This window comes from Lutjanus erythropterus, chromosome 6 (genome assembly GCF_056507025.1).
Source record: "Lutjanus erythropterus isolate fLutEry1 chromosome 6, fLutEry1.hap2, whole genome shotgun sequence".
Lineage (NCBI taxonomy): Eukaryota > Metazoa > Chordata > Actinopteri > Lutjaniformes > Lutjanidae > Lutjanus > Lutjanus erythropterus.
The window spans coordinates 28,435,627-28,462,770 of NC_139322.1; the positions used below are offsets into that span (position 1 = coordinate 28,435,627).

The 27,144-nt window shown below is 39.8% G+C and overlaps 1 protein-coding gene across 1 annotated transcript; it reads right to left on the bottom strand.

The window, feature by feature from the left end:
* Window positions 1-474: 474 nt before the first annotated feature.
* LOC146325484 (piezo-type mechanosensitive ion channel component 2) lies at window positions 475-26,493 on the bottom strand. Its single transcript, XM_084720042.1, has 44 exons — window positions 26,242-26,493; window positions 24,840-24,948; window positions 24,516-24,637; window positions 23,997-24,056; window positions 22,726-22,874; window positions 22,438-22,602; window positions 22,250-22,291; window positions 21,800-21,832; window positions 21,474-21,586; window positions 20,841-21,016; window positions 20,377-20,553; window positions 19,986-20,150; window positions 19,528-19,728; window positions 19,194-19,398; window positions 17,927-18,028; window positions 17,668-17,833; window positions 15,279-15,522; window positions 15,047-15,143; window positions 13,830-13,989; window positions 13,197-13,286; window positions 12,954-13,042; window positions 12,551-12,616; window positions 12,265-12,377; window positions 12,024-12,144; window positions 11,393-11,467; window positions 11,114-11,280; window positions 10,145-10,344; window positions 9,837-9,998; window positions 9,379-9,705; window positions 9,020-9,278; window positions 8,353-8,541; window positions 8,007-8,214; window positions 7,713-7,845; window positions 6,380-6,527; window positions 6,055-6,269; window positions 5,692-5,850; window positions 5,312-5,459; window positions 4,787-4,975; window positions 4,249-4,341; window positions 3,205-3,374; window positions 2,990-3,106; window positions 2,308-2,387; window positions 1,068-1,293; window positions 475-929 (listed from the first exon to the last, which is right to left on the bottom strand). The coding sequence occupies exons 1-44, from the start codon at window positions 26,440-26,442 to the stop codon at window positions 674-676; spliced, it is 6,687 nt and encodes a 2,228-aa protein (XP_084576168.1). The 5' UTR covers window positions 26,443-26,493; the 3' UTR covers window positions 475-673.
* Between the last annotated feature and the right edge of the window lie 651 nt (window positions 26,494-27,144).

Genomic DNA, 27,144 nt, shown 5'->3' on the forward strand with positions numbered 1-27,144 from the left:
GACTCAGAATCCTGTTCAGAGGCACTTCAGCAGGGTTCTTGATTCTAGCTGCATCATTAAAGGTAGAATATGCAGGATTTGTCAATTAATGCTTTTTAAATGCACTAGAAAGATAGTTAATTGTTGAGTCTTATTCCCAGGTTGTCAAATAGTGTTTTAGGTTGGATCAGCATTCCTAACACAATAAGAAAATAAGAAATTACAGGCAGAGGGCAGGGACACCACCACACTTTGCTAGCGATAAATGGCGACTGTGAGGGGTTTTGTTTTTATGTGTATGTTGTTTTTAAAGATTTTTTTTTTTGGGGGGGGGTGCCTTTTAATTATAGTGACAGCTGAAGACAGGAAAGGGGGGGGTGAAGAGAGAGGGGAGAGGGGGCCGGAGTCGAACCAGCGGCCGCTGTAGAAGACTAACACTGTCAGCACCACCAACCGAGCTATGGGGGCGCCTCGAGTACCTTTGTTTTGTTTTTTTTACAAAAATCCTGCGTATTGTTCATTTAATCAAGTTTCCCCCGTTTCTCCATTTGACACAATTTAAACTGCATTCATGTTGAAATAAAAATGAAAAGACTCAACTGAACAAAATTTTATTTGCTCTGATACGTCCATTTGTGATGGGAGTTCAGTTTGTCCACAGGTGTTGTAAGAACAGGTTGTGCTCCATCAAGCCCTAGCTGTCTTTCTTCTCTCTGGTCATCTTAATCATGGTCTCCGGCGATCGGTACAGGAAGATGAGTTTCTCAAACAGTGTCTCCTCCAGCTCCATCTCTCCTGTCTCCCGGACCACGAAAATGTCCGTGCAGAGCTTCAGGACCCGGTCGACACACGGCAGCTCCTCAAACATGATGGACCTGGAGATCCCATTGAAGAACTCTCTGACGAACTTTCCAATGACCAGCACCACTGACATGTACAGGCCTACGATGCTGTGGTGAAGAGAAGAGGAACAGTAGGAGAAGGAAGAACATTATATCATGTTGTCAGTGGGTAAAAATAAATAAAGGAGAAAATTTAGAAAATACTGAAAAATTTTCAAATTGCAGGTGAGATGTGTTGTTGCCTACCCGTGTCCAGCCAGAAAGCCCAGACTGGAGGGGCTGACTTTATCACTGAACACCACTATCTCTATGCTGTGACACTTGGGGTCAGAGGGGGTGAGGACTGGGGAGCACTCCTCCACCACCCACCACTGGTCTGCATCTGTCTCCGACGCTCCAGTGACCTGCTGAAGTTTGATTGACATGGGCCTGAAGAAAGCCAGTGCCTGGAGGTCAGGGCGGTCCGATTGGTCTGAGGGAAGACATGGCATCATTTTAAATAAGACATCAGTGCAGGATAGATCACTCTGGTCATCTGTTGGATCCTTTTTTGAGCCCAGACAGTTCAATGCTTCACACCAAAATTATGCTTGATATACCCAGATACACCAGAAATAAAATCCCAAATCCTTAATGAATCACCTACCAATAAGATGGTATTGTGGAAAACACCCAAGATGGATTCCTTTGGACATTAAAGGGATAATTAAGATCTTCTGAAGTGGGGTTGAATGAGGTACTTGTCTATGTTGCCTATAGTAGCTGAGGGTCAGCAGACGTCAGCAGGACTGATGAAGGAGTAATGTACTGTTATGGACAAGGTCAGCAGCAAAACATATTTCAGCCACCTAAAAAATCAGTATCAGTTTAAGTGTACACTATAATTAGAATATTTTCACTGCTTTACTCTACCATCATAAAGCCTTCTCCAATAAGAAACCACCATTATATAAGCCAAATATCTCTCTCTCCAAAGCTACTAGACTCCATTAGCAAAAACATAATTTAACCCCAAAGAATACAGGAGTTGCTGCTCCACTGCTGCCTTGTCGTTTTGACGTGTTGTTGTGTGACTTTGGTGAATCCAGACGTACCCTTTACAACAGTGATGTCACACAACAACATACAAACGATCAAGGCAGTGTAAGACAAACAACTCCTGTGTTCTGCGACATAAAATTACAAATTTTGTCAGAGTTTGCTTGGCTTGGAGAGAGTGATATTTGGCTTATAAAATGGTGGTTTCACATTTGAAAAAGCTGCCTGATGGCAAGGTGAAGAGGTGAAAATATTATAAACATAGTGTACATGGTGATATGTAACCGCGGGTGTGTCAACTGCCATGTAGATGACACACTGACTGCTGATAAGTACCCTATACATCCCCATTTTAGAAAATACAAACTATCCCTTTAAGTACAATGCAGTTATAATTTATAAAAGAAAAATCTGTAGAATGGCTATGGAACAATAAACTGTAACTAACCTACTTTCATCCTGGTTGCCATTTTGGACTCTGGTCCTTTGGGACCCCTGATGAACTTTGGCAGCAGAGAATTAATGATCCTACAGGACAGACGAAACACAATTTAACACATTGTGAGCTGAGGTCACACTGGAGAAAACACTTGCTCAGTTTGTAAAAGTGTTGAGAAATAGTTGATAAAATACATTATTTCATCTCATATAGTGTCATGCTCTGTTAATTTTTTTTAGGTATGAGTTTGATTTAATTAAGCTGCTCTCAAGCATTAACATCTCTAGCAATGAAGAAAATGCATTTTAAATAGAGCTGCACAACATGGTTACTATATTGCTATTATTTTGACAGATATTGTGAGTGCAATGATTCACAGTTTGTCAGAATGATAATTTTCATTTACAATTTTCATTGACAAACATGTTTTCTTACATGTGGAGAACAAGTTTTGTAGGCCAGGGCATCTCTGCAGCACGACAGTACTTGATTATGGTGCTGTTTTGTCACCCATTTTTCCATCCTCAAAAAACTGCAGCTTCTGCAACTTGAATATTGCACTTGGTGATATTAAGATTTCAATTATATTTTGATTAATTGTGCAGCCCTAATTTCAACACCCGAAGAACACAAACAGTCATGTTACAGCCCAGTAAGCAGGAACTGGCTGTGTGTGTCGACTGAGACTCACACAGGTTTGCTGCTGTTGCCTTTGAGCATGCGGACAATCCCCTCTCTCAAGGCCTTGTCCTCATACTTCACGGTATGTTCCCCCACCGTCTCTGCATTCATTGATATGGATGCATTCCTGAGAGGGGAAGGAGAGGAGTGTTCAGTACACACACACACACACACACACACACACACATGCACACACACAGTGCAAGCAGACACACCCACACTGACCTGAGCAGCGTCCAGCGTAAGGTCATGTATATATGAGTGGAGTTGCTGAGCTCCAGGATCATGGCCTCTCGACTGGCCGGGCTGATGCTCCACAGCAGACTGGCATCACTCTTTATCTTAGCAACAACAATGTCGTCCACCAAGTAGTTCATTATGAACTGCATTGCAGACTGAGAGAGAGAGAGAGAGAGAGAGAGAGAGAGAGAGAGCGCATAAATTTTCACCATCTCTCTGAGTGCCACATGTCAAATCAAGCAGACAGACAGGAAACAAGACATACAATGTCTCTGACCAGAATCAGTCTGGGGACATTTTTGTTACAAGATATGTATCTTAGACCAAGGAAGTGGATCACTCAGTTCTTCTTTGCACTGGTCTCTTGTTTGTATACTGCATTTAAGGATACAAACAAGACAGTCCCGAATTAAAATTAGGATTATTTATACACAGCTTGACGTATGGAAAACACTTTGTCATGTTGCTGACAGGTGCTATACAAATAAACTCGCCTTGCCTTACATCTTCATGGTTTGTCCAACAGGACGTCCCAAAACAATCACTTCTGTATGTGTCAGCATACTGCAACTTCCTGATATCCACATTAAAATACTGAAACCTCACGCTGAGAAACAGAGAGACCAAGAGACACTCGAACCTCCCAATGTCCCAACACTGTCAACAACATGTATTTAGTATGAACAGTTATGAGACCTCGTAATTCTTTTTTTTGTTCAAACACAAACACTCTCAAAAGTCTTTAAAAATTACATTCAGACAGAAAAATAAAAAACAAAACAAAAGAGAAGACCCACAGAAGTATACTATATATACTTTAATGTGTGTGTACATCTACATAGATGGAGAATAGGAGGTGCTCCCCCTAATGGCCATAGATATGATCAAGAAAGTTACTGCTATGACACAAATAGTACAGTGGATACACTATACAGTTATACTAAGTGTTGTCACATTTCTGGAGTTGGTTTTGTGTTTGGTCTCAGTTTGGTGTTTACACTAAAATGAATAAAATGAAGTGAGCCTCACTGGATAGGTGGCGTAGACTTTGGCGAGTCGGTTGAATCCATGTTCTGTGTAAGGAACCAAGTTCTGCTCCTGGGCGCTCATTGTGAACAAAGGCTGTGGAAACACAAACAGACACACTCAAGAGTGAAACACACACCCACACACCAGAGGTGAAAAAGACTAATGCCTGAACAGCACAGTTAAGAGGGCATGTATTAGAGATGAGAACGTTGGTCTGTCTGCCTTCAGGTCAAAGCACAGCCGTGTCTCCATACAGCCTCAGAGAGACCCTGCTAGCATGGCTGCATACTCTGGTCTTGTTTAAAGAGATAAAGTGGTTTATTGTGTTTAATGATGAAGATGTACAATACTGGTGATGTTCATCCACAAGACACCACAACTATTTTTTTTTATTGTAGCACTTCCAAACAAAAAAAAAGACTTTGCAGGGATCTTTCTATGAATATTAGCAGCCTGCCAGCTTCAGTGTTTAGAATATAAGCACACAAACATTAAAAGTTGAAAGTTGGCGACACAGTTTACTGGTTTCCACTCTGACCTCATATCCTGCGATGCTGAGCTGGATGGAGACGTCCACCGGCTGATTGGTCACTCCAGCTGCTGACTGGACCAATGACATGAAGAGGAGTGGGAACCAGATGATGCTGATGAGGGCGAAGATGATGAATCCTCCCATCCCATATTTCACCACCTTCTTCTTCTTCTGCCCTGGAGGGTGGGGGTATTTCTGGAAGTATTACAATGAAATTACTGTAGTTCTCACTAATTCAGTCAATTCAGTGAATAGAAATAATACTTTTATTATTGATCTTTATAAATTATTCTTTAGCCTATAAAACCTAAATTTTTAAAAAGGCAAATGTTCATACAACTTATAAGCAACAAAATTTCAGATACAAGTCGTACAATCAGTTTAAACCACAAGGCAAAGACTCATGCACCTTTCATATTATTCAAATCTAACAGTGAGTGTGTGGTATTGTAGTAACGGTGATCTACACATAACGATGATGGTGATGATAAAATGTGGCAAGCAATGTGGGTACTACATGCTCTCAATTACTTTCTCAGACTCCCTCCAGCACTTGAGGATAAATATGTTAGCATAGATGTCTTCAACACAAATCCAGCTGGAGAGAGACAGCGTGGTGTCAGTCCAAACCCAGTCCATTACCGCCCTCAGCTCGGTCAGGAAGGGAACCATACGAAACCTAGAGAGAGACGAGACAGGAAGAAAAAAATATATTAATTAAAAGTACATTTATTATCATATACACATATATTATGATGTGTTTATTTTATAAAATAAACCATAAACTGAACTACAGTAAAGTAAATACTGAACAGAAAACTACTGACAAACACTCAGTGTTGAGATGTGTCAGTTGCCGCATGATGTTAATGCACAGATTTGTATTTACTGAAAAATACCCATTTTCTTACCCTTGGAAGAGGAAGAGGTTGAGGTAGTTGTAGTTCTTGGTGAGGAAGTTTCCCAGGATGCGGTTTGGGTAGCCACATTTGATCTGGTAGGCAGACAGGCCAAAGTAGATGCACTTTACAAAGTACCAGAGCTGAGCAACAGGGTTTCTGTTGAACCTCCTGTAGAGCAAAAAAGACACAACGAGGGAAGGAGACATCAGTGAAAATATCTAAATTCACATTCATTTTTGTGTCTGGATGATTGCTCATAAATTCACAGAGGCTCGAAGGCTGGAGATTTCATGAGATCGGTAGGTTTGCGTTAGTTTTTCAAATTCATATTCAACAGTCTAGATCAACACAATAACAAATTCAGTTGCTGACCTTTCTGTGACCCCGGGAAGGATGAAGAACATCCAGAAGTGTATCCCAAACACCAGCACCACCTGGAAAACACACTTTCCCAGCAGAGACTTCTTCAGGTAGAGGGCACGGTCCACTATCATGGTGCCAAACTGCATCAGCAGCATGACCAGGAAGGCCTCTGGAACCTGGTCCTCCGACAGAGACTCTGTGATGTCGGCCGCTGCAGAGTATTTCTGCAGAGACAGAGATCAGCCTGATCGTGTCATAACATGTATAGGTAATGTTATGATGCATTATAAATGTGTGAATTGTTGCTTTGATGAGAAGCAGGGCATACTCTTACCCCAAAAGCCCAGTATCCATATATAGTGACAATGAAGTTGACAACATCGATGAGAAACATGAGGGCGTAGACGTCACACACAGGACTGTAATCTGGGTGGATGATGTCGTAGAAAAACTGCCTTATGGGTAAGTAAATGTGAAGCGCGCTGTAGGAAAAAAAAAAAAGAATATACAGTGTGAGAACACACTTTTCTGCAAGTTGTCAGATTCAAACACTCTAAATCCAGGATGATTGGAGGAAGGATCAGTAACATATTGCTAAAATATCATGAGGTTTGTCTGTTTCCTCCATTCTTCACAGATACACAAAGTGGTATCAATACTACAATGCTGTTAGTTTAGATGGAATCTGAGAACAAAAATGAGACATGGATAATTTTTAATGGACCAGATGCATGAAGATGTCGGCCTCCTGGTTTTACATTTAAGTTATTTTACATTTAAGTTACATTATGCAAGGCTAAACCCCTCTTTTCTGCATCAATCTAGAGATGGATGATTATTTAATATTAGTTTATTCTCTCTTCATATAATCGTCAATCATCCTGTGATAAAATGATCGTGTTGCCCTGGTGGTTTAGGTATTTAGGCTCAAATGTGGCCAGTTATTTTTCTTGTGTGTTGTTCCCCATCTCTCTCTCCCTGTGGTTCTTCTCAATTCTCTACTGTTGATTTTCTAATCAAAGACATACAATTTTCATGTTGTTATTGTGTTTTACATTTCTAGACCTAGTCTAGAAGCTCCATTCATTTAGTCTAGTCTAAATGATTGGAGCTAAATCTGTAACCTGTAAGGCTGACACAAGCAGACACAACCAGGTGTTGCTGTGATTAGCTGCAGGGTTGTGCCGTGGTGTGGCCGGTGTGCAGAGTTTTTTTGTACTTAGAACATAACTGCAGTGAAACGATGACGAAATAGCATTTCATTTTATTGCAAGAGTATTTTGCAGCATAAACTGCAAACCAGACGCACACACTGAAGCTGGGTACACTAAATAAACAAAGCAATGACACAACTTAGAGTTAACTTGTTTGGTCCATGAACTCTGCCAGGATAGTGCCTGGATTCAGAGACATTTCAGGCTGACTGTGGAGCAGCTTCATGTAATCGATGTAAATTGGGCTGCGTTGTTTCAGCGCAGTTTGTTTCGACTTTTCCACAACAGTCCGCAGCCAGGAGCCCCTCTCTGTCAGGACGTCTATGAAATCTTTTCAGATTCATTCATTTATGGTCCACACTGATTACAGATGTCAAACATTACTTATTGCTGTTGCTTCATGGTGTTACTCAATTTTCAACCTGATCAAGTGGACTCAGTGTCACAACTCACACTTCTATGACTGCAGCTTTGGCTTGAAGCATGCTCTCTTTGATCTGCTGTCTGATCCTCTGCTTCCTGGTCAGTGGAACTTTGTTTTGCTGCCGTCTCTTCTTCTTACTCTGACGCTTCTTGGGCTTCACCTCTCCAGTGAAAAAACGAAAGGAAAAATGGAGAAATGTTAGTCAGTAATGGTAATTAACTGTCATACAGCAACTATCAGAAACAACAAAAAAGACTGAGATTCACCCAAACAGCTGGATGTGGATCAGATTTGGATAGAAATATCTTCTTCTGAATATTCACCTTCAGATTCTTCTGACTCGCCTTTCTTTCGTCTACAGAAGATGGAGGTGGTGGAGGCCTGAAGAGGGAGGAACCTCAAACGACGCTGAGGTTTATCTTTACTACCCATCTTATCTCCCCCTGTCATCTTCTTCTTCTCAACTTTCTTCTTCATCTTCTTGAAAAAATCAGGCATCTCAACCTCCTTGTTGTCCCACAGCCCGTGACACTGGACAGTCATGAACATAAACAGAGTCTTAATGTGCAAAACTGGTGCCGGTGCTGCCTTACAAGACAAGACAAGACAGCAGTACATGGGTGCATTTCAGCAAACAGATAAATTTCAGTGATAATTTTTCATGGTTACCTTGAGAATAGAGCGGTGGAAGAACAGAGCGAGCAGCTGAATGAGGTCAAAGAGGACATAGCCGTCTTTCTTCTCCACCCCGATGATGTTGGGCAGGGCAAAGGGCCGATCGGCGTTGATGCCTCGGTAGGCAGATGTGGTCCAGGGGAAGAAACCAAACTGGAAAAAGTACTTCACCACAACAGTCAGCTGAGAGAAACAGAGGAGAGAGTTCTGGATCAGGCCTCAGCTGAAACAGGGGATAATTATCACTAAATAAAGATATAGTGAGTACCTTAAGTCCATATTTGATAAACTAGATTTTCTCCAAAAACTTGCATTGATTTTCTGTATTTGATGTTCACATATGGAACTGGTGAACCACAAAATTTACATTTGGCCATCTTATATGTGGACAATTCAGAATCAGGTTTACTGCCAAGTAGGTTTACACACATGGGGGATTTCCCTTGGTGTTTTACTATATAACAATAAACATAGTAAGACGAAAGGTTTAGAAAAAGATAACGGCACATACTGTAAATCAAAAAGAATAGAAAATAGAAAATAACACGGAAAAATCTTTAAAAAAAAAAAAAAGACTAATTGGAGCCCCGGTGTTGTAAAAACAAACAGCTCATGTTTGGAGATCATGTTAAACACATCACAGGATGCTGTAGTAACTCACCTCTGTGTAGATTATGGCCGTCATCCAGAAGCGTTTTGTTGGCCGGGGCACAGACAGCATGGCCCAGAGGAAGATGAGAATGGGCAGGATGAGGGAGAGGAACGAGGCCGACACGATGTGGTTGAGGATGATGACAAAGTAACATAACATCTCTGACTTGGACACCATGGTGTTATAGAGGGCGAACGCTAGCTTCAGTGGCCTCGGCAATGTCCCGAAGAACTTATCTGACTCAGAGATCTCGTCATTTTCAAACATACTGTAGAGAGTATGAAGGGGAAGAAAAGAGAACGAGTCATAAACATGCGCTCATAAAAATCCTCTAATCTTGTTTTCAAGTAAATCTTGTGTCTACTGACTTGTTAAGCAGAAGCTCACTGGCGGTGAGGTTCCTCGTTTCCTGACTCAGGGGTCTGGGAGATTCTGGGAGGTCGAGGCTTTTCTCCACATCACTCTCCCTGAAGCCCAGTGAGGTGCATTCTGGGTAACTGGCGCATTCATCTTCTTCTCTCTGCTGTTTTTCTTCATTCAGCTCTTGTCTCTCCACTTCACGATCCTCCTCTTGTTGTTCCTTATCCTCCTCTGTCTCTTCTTGTTCTTTCTCGTGTTTTGTCTCACCCTCTATGTCCTCCTCTTCATCCTTTTCTTGTTTGTCGTCTTCCTTTTGAAGATTGTCCTCATCATAGCTTTTGATACAAGGATAGAGACAGGGATATTACTTTAACACGTGTGGAAAATCCTGGATTTTCTCCACAACCTTATAAAACCTGTGTGTGAGCCATTTTTAATTAGCTACTGACAAACATTCTTCCCTCACCTTGGCGAAAGTTCATCAGGGTCAACGGAGGTCATGTCGATGTTGGCTGTTCTCAGGAGCCTCCGCCTGAGCTGGTCAGCAGCAGCCGGCACAGCGGGAGGCTCGTCCAGCTCCTCTTGGGTCGGCTGCCGGGAGCCAAGCATCGTCTCATCTGTCATACAGCTGAAGGTGAGGATCAGAGAGAGACAGCACATGAACATACAGGGTTTTAAAGTACAGGAATTCATGTCTATAATATGTTTGCAGTTCTACTCTTATACACACAACACATGTATGCACATATAGGGAAAAGTACAGAAGCGATCCACCTGGAAACGCTGCTGCCCCAGGACACTTTGGAGGCTTGGTTCTTCAGCTTGGCATAGGCGAGGTGTGAGGAAGAGACGGCAGGTGGGGTGGAGGGGGTAGGCAGGGAGTCATCTAGGTCGTCTTGAGATGAGAGTGTGTTCTGACGGGACATCCAGTTTTCATAAAACTGCTTCACGCTCTCCTGGCTCACTTCTTTGCCCTGCGACAGAGTGAGAGAAAAAGAGATAAACCAAACATTAAAGCACCCAAACAGATTAGAACAGACACAAACTAAAGGTGTAGCCAGGTATATACCTAGCAGGGCGGACACCAAGGTCTTTTTTGTGACCAATTTTGGCATTATTATTTTTTAATCAGTCTTTTTTCAGAGGTAGGGAGGAAAAAATAGACAAATACATTTCAAAAAGTTTAAAAGAAAAAAGTATTAATGTAGAGAGACCTGAGAAAAGAGAAATGATAACACCATTCAAAATAAATAGGCTTGAGGATGGAGCTTCTTGTCATCCACACACTGAACAACTATCAAAGTTAAATTACCATGTTACCTCTATTTCTAAACATATAAAATAAACAAATATGTACATCCCACAGTTTTGACAAAACATTCACTAGATACAGCAGTTTCTCCAGATTTAAGTCCTTTTGCCAGGCTACAGCCCAATGTAGTCCAAGTATGAGTAAATGTTATATTTTATATGCATATGCATTTTCATTGCACAATGTGGTTTTAACATTTTGTAAATAGGGAAATATTTAGAGTTATTTGAAAGAATACAACAAAAAAACAGACCATGACTTTTTCCACTAAGAAAAAATGTGCTGTAAATTTTCACAACTTCTGTGTATTAGTTGATATCAAATTGTCAGTACAAATACATATTCCGCATATCATACATATCACATCATATCAATCTGGTATTGAACTTGGACATGTTATAAATCACCAGTTTTCCATCTTGTCCTCTCACCTTCTTTTGCTGCTGGTTGAGTAACGCTCGCTCAAAGCGCAGCACCTTAGAAATATCCAGGCTGTCTTTACAGAACGAGTTCAGACCCCCCGTCAGGTCGTCAAGAAGAGCCTGAATGAACACCCAGCTGAACTTTAACGTGCTAATGACGCGCTGCAGAATGTTTTCTGTGAGGAGATGACAAATAAGTGAGTGAAGTCCAGTATTAATTTGTCCGTATAATAAATTGTTAATTTATAAATAATAATTTGTTTTATACAGTGACTCAGGTTTGTTCACCTTTTTCCTCCTCTACCTCTTCCTCCATGGTGCTTTCATCCAGTTCATCCTCACTAGAGTCCGTTCTATCAATGCCTGGAAGAAAAGAGGATCTTATTGTTAAATCATTTTGGCAGCTGGTCCATCTGTCCAACAACAGCAGGATGTCTCCACAACTACTGGCCACACTGATGTCAAACTGGTCCTTAAAGGTGATATGCAGCAACATGGACATGGGCATCAGAAGCTTGTGTGAAATGCATCCTGGTACATGTAGGCACTGCCAACGTGGCTCCACAAGCTGGAGAACTCAGATTTCTTGAACATTATAGAACACTGAGGAATTTATGCTTCAATTGACTAAATTTAGCATTAGCATTTACTTCACATCCACCTGAAAAGTGCCACATTTTCACTGCAACAGTTTCTGTCCAGAGTTTCATTCATCCTGAGTCTAATTAATGTCCCTTTCCATTTTGGACACTTTCAGCAGGAGAAATCTTTGCCAAGAAGATGCTCTGTCTTATAATCTACTGGGCAGACTGCAATTAAATTTCCAGCACATTTATGCTCTGTAGAGAGTAAACCTTTGGATTTGATCTGATGAAATTATGATAGAATATAAAGAACGCCACATGTCACTCTTCCTCACCCTGCTGTCTCCGCAGCTCTCTCTTTGCTCTCTTCTTCTCCTCTTTCTTGATTTTTTTCTTCTCCTTCTTCAGGTCCTTCAGAGCCGACTTGGAGCTGGTGACCCAGGCATCATACGCCAACTGCACAAAGACAACAGATACATGTCTTCACTGACGAGTCAGTGTATAATCTTTAAGCTTATGAAAAACATTAAATGTGTCGTTTTCATTTGCCGTTTCAGGCGTTCCTCTGGCTCCCACCTGGAAAGCAGACTTCTTCTTTGGTGGTTCCTCCTCTTCTTTCTTCTCTGGTACTTCCTCCTCTTCCTCCTCACTGTCACTCTCAAACAGGTGGTAGCCACAGTTGTTTTCCACTGCATTAAACAAAGAGCAAAGAGCAAAACTACATCACTGTGCATCCTGTTGAAATTCTGAGCGAGGTATCTGATCCAGAGGTGCTCCAGTAGCTGCACTGTTTTGTTTAACCATTTGCACATCACTCTGAGAGCACTGATCCATGTTCAGGTTGTGTAATGTTGCAGCTCACCTCCAGGCTGAGACACCCAAGGCTTCCACCATTTTCCTGCATCTCTCTTTGCCTTCTCATCATCAGCTGGAAAACAAAAATCAGTCCCTTTATTTTGCGGTGGATTAATGGTAAGTCTCCCCCTGATGATGATTAATGATAAGTCTCATAAATAAACAAACAAACTCATCAATCATGTGTCTGAATTTAGCTCAAACTTATGTTGCCAAAACATTTAATGTCTTACTGTCACTTACTTACACTTACTGTCACAAAATGAGGAACTTATTAGAATTTTCATGTAAACTTTAATGCCAACAGAAATACCAACACACTGCATCTAAAATACGTTTCATGGATGGAGCCTGGTCATGCTTTGCTGCTTCATTAACAGTAGAAACAAAAATTGATTCACTCATGTTACCCAGTGTCACCTGCTCCTGATCAGCAGGAAGAGCTGGTTTGTCTGTTGCCGCAGGTCGACCTTTCTGTTTGGATTTGATCTTCTCCATCCTACAAGAAGAGGGTGGACAGTTTATTGCGTACTACATTTTTAGAGAGAAGATAAACAGGAGATTGAGAGGGGAAATCTGCTGGTTGTGATTTGATCCATTCACTTATTCATTGATTGATTGATTTTACTGATTCTGCACTGTTTGTTTCGTACTGTTTCTTCAGCGTCTCCACAGATTTCTTCTCCATCTCCAGTCTAGCTGCTACCAGCTTCTTCACCTTGGCTTCAAACAGTTCAGCACCCCTTAGAGGTAGAGACAGGTAGAGGAAAAGAGTATGATTTTAATTGTTGTTGGCACAAGTGTTCATTTTTATCACTTCTGCTTGGGTTTTAACAATATTGCAGTGCATAACCTTTTGTTTTGAGTCTCTAATTACATTTTTATTATGAAAACTGTACCAAGGAAAAACAAACCAAGGCTGCACTAGAGAGTATGTTTTCATCCTCCCTAAAGTAGATACAAGATTCACAATCATTGCCAAAACATATTCTGGTGTCAGCAACAGTCACTCTGCAGAAATGTTAAAATTAAAATAAAAAACAAAACAAAACAAAAAATAATCAAAAAAAAAAAATACCTATCATGTTGCTTTTGTTTCCCTTTGTAAGATACAGATAAGCCAAGCTGGGCTCAATTTACGCCACAAAATTCAAGTTTCAGTATTCAAACATTCATGCTGCACTGTCATTTTTACCTCTCACCTTAATTGTAAAGTTTGTTTTTGCTGCTTTAAAGTATGTTAGGAACCTACACAGGAGGATATTAAACATGTGTGGAGTTCAGACCTGGATGCCAATATCTTAGAAGACTTGAGGTCAGACACCACGTAGAGGAAGTAGTAGCTGAGGAAGACCCTCCTCTGAGCCAGGAGGACCGTGAAACAGATCGCGTCCCAGACGATGCCAGCTTCACCCTCCGGCAGCTCACACTCATCATCAGGGTCCGCTGAAACACAAATATGACTCTGTTTGAACAATTCACAGAGACAAACAGATCATCACTGATTTGAGGTTAAAGTGTTAAAGTGACTCTATGACCCTTTTCTTTTACTACAGTATTTTTCTCACGTTGTTTTATGTATTACATGTTTTCTAACATGTGAAATTGTTCTTTATGTGAAACAACTTAGGCTGCTGTCTTGACCAATGGGACCTTCCTGGGTAAATAAAACATAAATAAATGAATTAATGAAAAACATGAAATCTGACACAAAGCTTAATTTTGATATTAATATCAACCAAACCTCAACCTCAGCCATTATTTGGATATCAAGCTGCTACAAACTGGTTTAGGTAAAGTATCACTGTAGCTGGCTACAACTAGGCTGACCTTTCCAACAAATGTAATGAGAAAAATAAAAACAAAAGTAAAAACACAACAAAATCATGTTGTAAAATTTACATTGTGTTTCTCCATCTCCTTCCATCTGATACACTTGTGCTTGAAAAAGAAATTTTCATGTCAACGAGACTTATTTAAATTAAATTTAAAAAAAGAAAACTTATGGTTTACTGTACATTAAAGTATGTACTTGTGTTGTTTTAATGTATGTCAGAATATACAGTGACAGTGTGTGGCAGCATATTCAATAATGGAACAGAATGACCCATGAAAGCTTTCTATGACACTGGAAATATTCATGTATTACAAAATGCAAAAACACTCTGATCATACAGTTTATCCACTGTAAAGGTTATCAGATCAACAATTCTTATTTTATATATTCTTTACATTTCTCTTTGTTACTGATGGCCCATCTAAATTAAAACAAAAGCCCTCTCTATCTCTTATTTGTTTCTAAACGTGGCACTTGTAGCATTTCCAAAGCAGTTCAGCTTATTTGATTAAGCTGATGTACTTGATGATTCCTGCCATCGTTGTGTTGTATCCACATGGTTTAATGAACGTTTTGTAAGTCACTCTGGATAAAAGTGTCTAAATTAATGTATACACACCATATACAAACACATGAATTACTAAGTTAGGAGTTATCATTACTTACGAACGTCATAGCCTTTGATGGTGCAGAACATGCTGAAGGCCTGAATTAACCAGCAGCTGTTCTTCATCAGACTGTCCAGGTAGGCACAAGAACCGAGCTATTCACAAAAGACACAGACATGAAAGAAAGAGGCTATAACTGACAGTGTAGAGGCTGCTACAAAAGTGACAAAAACAGCTGATGTGTGTCTTAAAATTATTTGAATTGATTTCTTTGCTGTGCAGTGACTCACAGACAGCAGGTTCTTCATAGTGATCACAAAGCAGGTGTATCCGATGAGCCAGTCCCACAGACGCAGGATGTATCTCACCGGCTGCATCAGCACGCTGCCTCCGAACAACATGAAATAGAAACAGGCCACCAGGTAGCCCAGACAGAAGATGTTGATCCGCGTGGTGCCAGTGATGAAGATGAGGCACAGCACCAGCCAGAAGAAATAACTGAACACAAACACCTTCACCATGTCGAGGTAGGACCTGAGGACCAGACAGACAAGGACACTTCACTGCTGAGAAACTGGAAAATCTGAAAAACTGAAATATTGCCAAAAAATGCAGGAAAGTATTTAAAGGAATAGTTTAACATTTTGGAAAACGTGCTTGTTTTCTTTCTTGCCAACAGGTAGATGCAGTCTGTGGTATTTTTTTATTTTATTTTTGGCTTTCTAAAGTGAAATAATCCCCCTGCTAATATTTCTAAAGCTCACTCATTAGGTTGTGGTTTTACAGCAGGTAACTGTAACTGTAACTTCTTGGTGAACAGCGAGCTGGCACTTTGCTAAACCATGCTTGCTGTTTCCATCTGTTTCCAGTCTTCCCGGTCTATGCTAAGCTAAGCCAAGCTAATCATTGCTGAGCTGTAGCTGCATATTTAGTGTACAGATATGAGAGCAGAATCAACCCACTCAACTAATTAAGTGAATAAGGGTATTTCCCAGCTGTCAAACTATTCTTTTAATACTTCTCTCAGTGTTAATGTTACAGCTGCAACAGCGTGGCTGGTATTGTTTATGTCTTGTGAGTCTGTATGTCTGTCTGTCTGTCTGTGGACAGAGTTTGTCAATGTGTTAGCATCACAACTGCATAAGATCTGGTCATGAAGCTTTACAGGTGTGTAGATGAGAGCAACATGAAGGCTGAGTTCACAGATGGCTGTGGTCTGATCCATGTGCACTGAGTACTCATAATGTAGTAATGACTACTGAGTACTCCAAATGTCTACATGACAGGTGTCACAGCTGTGTGATCCCACTTTAAGGTACATTGTTATTGTTATAGTGTTGTTAAGAGCTAAAATGCATCTGTGTTTTGTTATCAGTTAATCAATTAATCTTTTAAATAAACTGATTACTTGATCGAAGCCAATCGAGTATGGAAAAAACAAAACAATTAGAATACCATTTCAAATTACAAACCAAAACAAAAACGTAATAGTAAGTAATTTTTAGCTCTAGTAATGACATAAATAATTGATTATGAAAACTGATTCATTCTCAGTCAATTGACTAATACATGAAATTACAAATTGTTTCAGCATTAGTTATGATTGTTAATTATTACAATAAACAATATTTCAAAACACCAAATTCCATTAATAAACAAGACCTGAAGTATGTTTTGACAATTACTGATAGTTTCTCTCCTGCAACAACACAGCTTCTTTCATTTTGATGCATTGACCATGAATATGATTGGTGCCAAATTTTGACTTTGATTGAATTATTTTTTAGCAGTGAGCAGCAAATATAGCTTGATCTGTCAGTAAGTCCACAAAAATGTCCCTGCCCTTTTCCCAAGGAGGCTGAAATCTGGCATTGAGGTCAAGTGTGTGTTTGGGTTCAAGTCAATTGGCTAAAAAGGGGCTGTGGCAATGGGAGTGGCATATCACAAGAAGGTGTATAACCTCCAGCTGGATTCAGAGACTTGGACAAGATTTTGTGAAAAGGTTGGGCATGAGCCAAAGGACGGCTGATAGACATTTTTCATGACAGCCATTTTGAAGAAATAGGCTAAGGACAGGCGTTAGCAATAATAGTAATTAAGGTCCTGTTCTTTTGAGGTCAAGGGTTTGTGGAGTGTGTGTGTGTGTGTGTGTGTGTGTGTGTGTGTGAATGCATGAACATGTGGATGCATACATGTATGTGGCTGCAGCTACTGCGGATTTGCACTAGTTTTATCAGAATCCTGTTGACAGCCAGATGTAAATCTGATGTAGGCCGGCAGGAGAAAGTGAAATAAAGCCCATAAGCACAGAAGAAGGCACAGGTCTATGGAAATGGGAGCCCATGAGTGCTTAGCCAGCACTTTCACTTTACCAGAACAGCTTTCATGAGTTTGACAACGCACATAAATTAATGATATAACACAACGCCTTAATGCTCCTAAAACAACCACAAAGGACCATGATGGACTCCCAGTTCTCCACCTGCAGTTTAACCTTCAGAGCAGGAAGCTTCTTGAAGAGATTAACTAAGTGCTGGATTATAGAATTCAGGCTATTTCCTCTCTACTTATATAGTATCTAAAAATGTAGATTTTGAGGAGAGAAAATTAATGAAATGTTAATAAGATTTTAAAAACCCAAAATAATAGACCTGAAGAGTGAATGTTGGTATTTCTGACCTGCAGTGAAGGAAGTTATCGACAGGTATAAACTGGTTAAAAGAACAAGGATCCAGACTACGACTGATCTCAACGTTGTCTCCAGCCAACAGTCGCACCGCTGCCCGATTCTCCTCCTCAAACACCTGCCACTGCAGAGACGAGCAGAGCAGCAGGAGGTGGTCGTCTGCACAGAACAGTAGAGACGGGGGGAGTCAAAATGACATGAGGACCAAGTTCAAAGTCAGGACAGAAGTGACAAGAAGACAGTAAAACTCACAGAATATGAATGAAGGATTGGGGCTCATGGCAAAGTCAGGCAGATAAAACCACTTAATAACATTAGAGGTCAAAGGTTGAACTGCAGTTCTCCAGGGGTAATCTGATAAGAAAAAAGAGCAAAGTAGAACAGAATAAAATAGAATGAGAGTTGCAATACTTAATTCATTCAACCTTTATTTATACTCCAGGGATCATTGAGAGGGTGACCCTCATTTACAATGAGTCCACTGCAAATGCAAAAAACAGACAATAAAGAGATACACTAAGGAAGAAAAGGCAATACCACAATAGCTACTAAAAAGGGAAGGAAAACTGAAATAATTAAAATGTAAAATAAAATACAGTTATGTAAAACAATTACAAGTAGGGGTTGAGATGTTTAAAATTAAATTTCTAAAATGTCCTAAAGGTATAAGATTTTAAGGAGGTGCTGTATTCACCTGGCGTTACAGAGGTCATGTGAACTAAAATTAAGAGCTGGTCTTGATGTTGACGATTAATCGATTGGTCAATGTCAAATGTAAGAATTTGATGCTTTTATGTATTATAGTAAACTCAGTATCTCTAGGTTTTAGAGTAAACTTGGTGTCTTTGGGTTTTAGACTGATGATCAAATAAAAGAAGCAATCTGAACATTTTACCTCAATTATAAAGATCGACTTTCACTATTTTTCTGAAATTTTATACATTATAAAAATAATGGATTAATCAAGAAAATAATCATAAATTTAATGCATTATAAAAATAATTATTAGTTGCAACCCTATTATTGGTCAGTCAAAAAAAAATGAATTGCAACTATTTTGAAAACTGATTAATCATTTCAGTCATGTATCAATCAAAAATGCTAAAGTTTCTCTGGTTGTAGTTTTTCAAACATGAGGCTTTGCTGCTTTCCTCTGACATTTTATAGATTAAACCATTAATCAGTTAATCCAAAAAAGACATCTAATCTATGACATCTTTCATGTTATGTATTCTTTGCTGTGATGTTTTCTATTAAATCTCCTCTTAATTGATCGATGTCTTCCTTTGATTTTCTGCTTTTGTTTCACTCTTTTCTGTCTCACTACTTGTGCTTCTCAGTTCCTCACCTCACCCACTGTTGCTTTTTATGGATGTTTAAAATGTATCACTTTCATCCACTCGCACCAGGTGTTTAAAACAGCTAATTTAAAACTTTCCAGGAAGTAAACATAAATTTTATATACTATAACAATAGTTAATTAATACAAACATATTGCAGATTATTGAAAAGTTCATACCAGCACAGAAAGCAGGTGGGATACCGATGCAGAGCACATACTGCAGCACCATGAGCCCTGCAGTAAAGCAGCAGTATTTATGCCACACCTCCCCAATAGCTTTCCTGCGTCGCCGCAACAGGACGGCCATTAAGGCACAGGAATGGAGCAGGGCATAGAAATCCATCCTCTGACCAATCACATTGACCGCCACAATTAAACTGATCTAAGGAGAAGCGTGTGAATGTCAGACAGTTAAAAAGTTCAGATACATGGGAGCAGACGTAGTCACACACACACACACACACACACACACACACACACACACACACACACTTCAGCCACTGAGAAGTACCTCCAGTCCAAATTTGTAGAAGAAGAAGTTGATGAAGTACTTGATGCATGGCAGGACGCCGTGATCCAGGTGCTGCCTTGTGATGCCCTGGAAGATGATGCTGAACGGCGGGGGCTTCAGGTCGTTATGGAGACGGTAGTAGAGCTGGTGCCGATGGACTGTCGCCTCGAACACCAGTAGCCCCAGTACCATCAGATGGTTCTACAACACAGAGCACACTCTGTAGAGAATTTCTTGGAATTTGTCTGCATTGATTGGTCCTGGGCTTCTGTCTGAGATCTTTAGTCTCTTGCTTTCTTCTGGCTTTAAAAAGCTTTTAAAGGGATAGTTCAGATTATTTTAAATGGGGTTATAAGAGGTATTTATTGATTGTCAGTGTATTACCAACAGTAGATAAGCGGTGGGGTCAGCACCAAATGTTTTTTTAAATTTTTTATTTAGCAGGCGTGTTACCATACCCTGAGACAGGGGAGGATCCTGCCCTCACATTTGCGCAGTGCTCCACACCAGTAGATGGGATCCACAGGCTCGATGTAGAGAATAGACCTCCTGAGCAGCTCCAACATGTTCCCCCTCATCTCCACTCCATCATCCAAGCCTGAGCTGTTGGATGGGACCAGGCCCTGAGAAACAAACAACAGATATTTGAAAGTAGGAAGAAGTGCTTGTGTCCAAAAGTTTTTATTGTTTTTTATTGTGAAAATACAGACTGCAAACAACAACTAAGACCACAGGTTAGTTAAAGCCCCCTGCCAGGTGATCCAGCTGTGCAGTTGTCAGCCTGCTGACAGATGTGCAGTAGATACATTTCAGAAAACTGTAACAAACACACACAGGTTGAATACTCACAGCTGTGCAGTTGGAGGAGTAATCGAGGGGTTTGATGACTTTGAGCTGGTAAAACATCTTGCACACCACCATGACGCAGGCCCACACAGCGGAGATGCTGGATGCCATAGGTCGTAACCGTGGAAATGGGAGTGCAAACACCCACAGAACCAGGAAGAGCAAGTTCATCAGAGAAACCTGTTAAAACAGAAATTATAACATTTCACTCTGACATAAGTGAACACAGAACTCAACATTTGATCAGAGCAAAATAACTGTTGGTTACAGTGACTTTTATTGGCTGACTTTACCTCCACTTCTGGAACACAGGAAATGTGTAGATGAAGAGAAAACATTTTATAACCATCAAACCAGCTCCGAGTAAATCAATATGGAATTATTCTTTGTGTTTTTGACAACTTGTATAGACTCACATACCTACATATTTTCATACATATGACACAAGCACAGATCAGACATCCCACCTCTTGTAGCGACACCCAGATGATGCCGGACGACACGATTTTGAGGCTGTGGAGCTCCAGCAGTCTCCAGCACTGCTCCTGGACTTTCTGCAGCCCTAACAGAGCGTGAATAAGCAGCAGGCTTGCCCGGTCCACAATCACAACCCACTTGTCTTCAGGACTGCTGGGGACAGACTCTGAGAGGAAGAGAAATTAGAAGAGTTAGGGAAGGACATCAGACACAACAGCTCTCATACAGGACAGTCAGCAATTAATGCCAAGACAATCATCTGTGATATACAGTGATATCTGTGTAACTGAAGAGGAAAACATAACACAAAATAGAAACCGGAATCAATAACAAATTTAAATGACCAGAGTCCAAATCTTTTGAACACAAACCTAACATGTATGAGCCATCATTTAAATTTAAAACATGCATTAGCTGGCAAAAGGTTAAAGTTAGTAAATAAAGTTAGTAGTAAGTAAAATAGTTTTGAAGTTAAATTAGCTATGTTGCACATAAAATTCATACTTGTACCAGTGTTTGAAAAACATTGTTAGAATATAATATCATATCAATAATTTGTTTAACTCCTAAGTGACCAAATAAAAGGAGACTGAGGATCCATTTTGGTCTTAAGTTGTAGTTACCCTCTCCTGTCATCTCCTCCTGCTCCTCAGGTCCTCTCTCTGAGGAAGACTGCAGACCAATGCTGGCCAGAGTCTCCTGACTTTTCGCATCTCCCATTTGCTCCTTCACGAGCCTGGAGGACAACAGGAAAGGTTTGAAAAGCTTACAAAATTACTGGAAAACCTGAGTAGGTTAGAGTTCTGAGTCGGGTCGACATGTATCCAAACATTTTTGTCACAGGGAATGACTTTTTTTGATACCCCATCTAAAAACACAGAGCATGTACACAGTATGCACTGTGGACATGAATACTGATCTTTTAGTTTGAGTTATACAACAGCCTTACCTTTTCTGGAACTTTTCAATGTTTTCTTTAATGCTGGGAATTAGATCAGAGAGAGAGAGACATGTGGACACAGTGGGTGAGTGAGTGAGTGTACTGAAAAAAGTCAATCATCATGTCACCATCACTATTCTGATTAATTTGATGTTTAACTATTTTTATACAACCTAAGCAGGAATTATTGCTTGTTGAGATTCACACGTGGGGCATTTATGCCAAATGTGGCTCTCTCTAATTCAAACACACACACACACACACACACACACACACACACACACACACACACACACACACACACACACACACACACACACGCGTATATCTATGTCTATGCAGGGACCAAAACAACCTTGTGAGATGCACTTAATTGTGATGGGCCTTTACACAAAGCATCAAAGCGTCTGAAATGTGAGTGCAACAAAACATTTATGGAGGAATAAATGCAGCTCTTACGTCTCAGATATCACATTGACTGAACTCTTGAGCTCTTCCTCTCTGGGTGGAGAGAAGACAAAAGAGACAAACAGAGATATACAATATGTTTTACAGTCAACATGAATGTCTATAGAGTACATACAGACAGACAACAGTGACCGCTTGTTCTAACATCCAAGATTTTTTTTTTTTTTTTGCCGTATCACCTGGGAGCCTGTCTGACCGGTACATTGTCGAGGTCAGTGAGAGTCAGGAAGTCTGTGTTGAAGTAGTGCAGCTGGAGGATACAAGCCAATAGGAATGCAGCAGGAAGCAGGATACGTGCAAACAGCTCCACTGTATCGTACCGCTCCAAACCCAGATCACGAAGCCTGAAAAGTCAGACAGGTGTAATGATATGATAACAAGCAAGATGGGCCAACTGTGCTGTATGGTTCTGACAAAAACCAAACAAACATGATAACTAGTAACTACAGACATACAGAGAAGCTCACCCTTCCTCCGACATGCCCATGATCTGTCTGAACAGCGCAGACACACTTCTAAACTGGTACATGTAGATTGCGATCAACACCACCATGGAGTAACCGACCACCACCGCCCAGAATGTCTTCAAGAGCCGACGCCAAACATCGTAACGGGTCTGAGGGAACAGAGAACAGACCTTTTATTTGAGCAGGCAGATTTTAACTTCATTATTGGCTTAAACGGTCTACTGTTAAATTTTCTGTATTTATATACATATATTTAACTTCCTGTTTGCATATTTAATGACTGCTGGTGTTGCTTATATTCCTTTCATCACACAAGCCTGTATGTCAAACACCAGGATGTTGCTGATGTTGTCTGAACAGACAAATGGTATTGTCTTGTCTCACGTCACCTCCTCAGCCATTAGGCCTTCCTGTAAGTGCCTACCGTGTTTCTAATAGGTCAGCAGAAACATAAGATGGAGGAGGAAAAAAACAGGAAAACAGCAGCAAAAATGACTTTGTGTGTGTTTATGAGTCATAATCAATACTTTTAACTGTTAAATTGTATCGATGAGCCGTTTATATGAGAGCTGGACCCATTCTGCACATTTTTATGCACAAACAACAGCTGAATGATTCACTAATGACAATTTTAGAGTCAACACATTATAGTGTAAGATGGAGCTCAAACTATGGTGGCTTCATGTGTTACACAACAATTAAAGTAGATTTCCCCTCTAAATATTGACCCCCTGCAATCTTAATATCACATTTCCATCTTTCATCTACTATATATATAGTACAGAGTCAGAAGATGAATGTATACATGATAATCAGTTTTCTACAACAGAATATTAGAGCCACTGACAAAAGACCTAATATTTCGAGAATCAAGTTGTAATTTTTCAAGAAAAAGTGTTGAGTCATAATAAAATATGTTATAGCTTTAAGTCACGTTATGTTTATTTAGAATATTTTCACAGCTTTACCTCACCTTCAGACAGCCTTTTCTGATGGGAAACTGCAGTACCTCAAACACCCCCACTTCAGATAATCTCTTTAACTGATTAGTCAATTGAAAGAAAATTAACTGTTATTGTAATAATCAACTAATTGTCTCCATCTTTTTTCAAGCAAAAAAAGTCAACTCTGCATGTTGCGACTTGGGTTTTGGATTGTTGTTTGGACAAAAAATCAACTTGAAGATGTCACTTTGGGCGCTGGGAAATTGCGATAAGCTGTTTAACCTAATTGGAACAGAATCTTAATTAATGGACTGGAAAATGACTGACCTGGTAGAGGACAACACAGAACAGGAAGAGGACAATGTAGAGGATCTTGTAGACGACCACCTAAGCAAATGAAACATGGTCAAGATTAGGTACATTTGATGGCCAGTTACTTTTTACTAATTTTAGTAATTAATGTTTTATTTGTAGCACCCAAAACATACATATATCTCAAGTACATTATCTGTAAAAGTTTTATGATGAATTATCTTTTTTATCACTTCTTCCTAGTAGGTGTTTGATAAGACAAATGCACATTGTATGACATGGAATGGTGACTGATTGCACTCCAGGAAATTTAAATGATCACTGTGGGAAAAACTGGCCACCACAACAGCAAATAAAATGGTGACAATAATGGAGAAAGATTAACAAAAACAAATAACTACAAATTTACCCTGAAGCTCTCTGCAGAATAAATTGGCCATGCATCTTATAATGTCATTTCCAAGCAAGGCGTCATTGCTGCTGTTGTGAATGGTACTTCTTCCATGCTTAGTTTTTAAGTCTGTCAGTAGATACCTTTCCAGAGAAGCTGATGACGAAGAACATGGAGCAGCAGAAGAGGATCCAGTATTTTACCAGTATCCCCTTAACACCTGAGATCAGCATCGCCACTAGAGGTGATGGCTGATTTTCCTCCGCTGATATGGAGAGGAGAAGGATGAGGAGGAGGAAGGAGACAATTGAAAGACATAGGAAGGAAAATAGGACAAGAAGAATAGAAGGGAATAGAGGAAGATCAGAAAGTCAGAAAGTAAGCAGATCTTACATTACTCAAAACTTAATGTTATTCTCCAACACACTTGCTGTGATCTTTGTAAAAGCAATTTTAAAATAAATTACATGGCACATCTTTGACTTCATCTAGAGATTCCGTCTTTAGGCTCTGCTCCTCTTGTCTCTCCTTTAGCTGTTGACGAAACATCAACCAGAAGCTGAAGCTGTAGAAGACCTGCAGAACGCACAGAGTATCATGAGAACAAAATAGGTACAGTAAGCTACACACACAGTCTTGCAATCAGCTAAGTATAGCTGGGTTCCAATTAATATTTGTGCAAAAAATACAATCCTCAGCTTCTCTGAACTGGCTACCGAAAGAATAAGTTGCAAAAATAACTTGTCAATGCATAGTTCTCTGATCTGCTGAAAAATCTTGTTTGATCAGGAGTAAGGTTTAATAATAGATCTGAACGTGTCCAATTGTCAGCTGTAATAAGAGCTGGTCTTTTCTGTAAATGTTATAAACAGGAAATGATTACAGTCCAATCTGCTTTAAAGACCCTTCCTACATGAACAGACTATTATCTGACAAAGTTTGGACACAGTGTTCAAAATGAACCTTTTGGTCTATTGAATCCCAAATGAATGTTCAAATTCACCTATCAGAATTCAAATATATAAAAATCAAAACTTGAATCTGATTGGAAGTAACTTAAATGAATGGTTTAAAACAATACTACTAAACTTTAAAAGTAGAAAGAATCAACATCTCACAATGATTGGATCTCCTAACACAACAGATATCAATGAAACAACAATCAGCTCTACAAAAAGAACAGTGAGCTATTGCCACAACAATGCAAGTAATAGTAAATGTAAATAAAGGCATATACACACACACACACATATATATAGTGTGTGTGTGTGTAAGAATTAATAACGTCTATGGAGATTCTCAGTCATCCAGGTCATGGCATTTGTAGAAACGGTTGTCATAGGCAACTGGACTTGGCAGGGTTCTTGAAGATGTTTCACCTCTTATCCAAGATGCTTCTTTGAATAATGCAAAACCAAACTCATCCTGCAATAATCACCAGAAAGAAATCCAAACCCGAACAGATATCTGCTTACTTATTGTTATTTCTTTGAGCATTTTTATTTTCTTTTGTCTTGTTCTTGTTTTGTTTATTGTTGTTTTGTCCTTAAATGTGGGAAAAAATGTATTGTCACTGGCAGGAAGATGAGACTGTCAGTCAAATCTGAGCAAACCAGACAGTCTACAGTGGATGAAGCAGATTAGCCCTGATAATCTCTGTCATATAGTACAAATTCAAACTTTTGTTGCTTATTTAATGTGATGTAGAAAGATTTGAAAATTTTAAAACTAAGTTTTAGGTACTTAAACATGGGAGAATAATACACATGAGCTTAAAGAACAGAAAAGTACACAGTCAAACCCTGTGCAACACACAGAAGTTAAGTATTTTATTACAGTGTAGTCCTTTAATGTCACTTGCTGTCTCACCTTTGCTCCCAGGTGGACACAGGGCGCAGGGTGGTAGCTGTTCAGGTCAAAGTCCACTATCACAGTAGGGGGCAAACCGGGGTACAGCTCAGCCCGGCTGAGACGCAGGCCGCTCAGGAAGCCCAGCACCACCAGCACGGTGCCATAGATCGCCAGGAACGGAGCGGATATCATGGCGTAGCGCCGGCGGTCTCTCATCATCCAGATTATACAGGACCACACCAGCAGGGCGAAAGTCAGCCAGTTGTTGTAGGTGATACTCCATACCTTAAAACAGACATATATTTGATAAGGTGAGTACTTAATACTACTTAATACTGAGTAATACTTTGACTTTTTATAGTTACCTACTAGATGTTATGCCAGTTATTAAAACCGGTTGCCGGTGCATGACAGACATTTTATTCAGACATTGGAATGTGAACGGGAAAAAAATATCAAAATATACTGAATAATTAAAATATAAATAAAATAAAATAACACCACCAAAACAATAAATAAAATGTACTTATAGGATCTTTTAACATAAAATTGCCCTACAGCAAATATAAAATATTTGGTGCATATGTTGGTGACATTCTCATATCAACAAACATGCATGTAAACACAGCTGGTAATATGGAGGTCAGCAAAAAACATTGAAGTCATGTCCATATATTATATAAGTCAATAAACAAAATTATTGTGACCGGCCTACTGTTGGTCAGACAAAACAAGCAATTCATTACTGTGGGGAAATTGTGAATTTTTTATATTTTATACTCATCTGTACTTACCAACTTGGTCTGTCCCTTGCACTTCTGTTATGCTAACTTATATTTGAACCTTCCTTAGAAAATATTTTAGATTTTATTCAGTACTTTATTTGTAACAAAATCTTCCCCCACAACAGAAATAATTCCT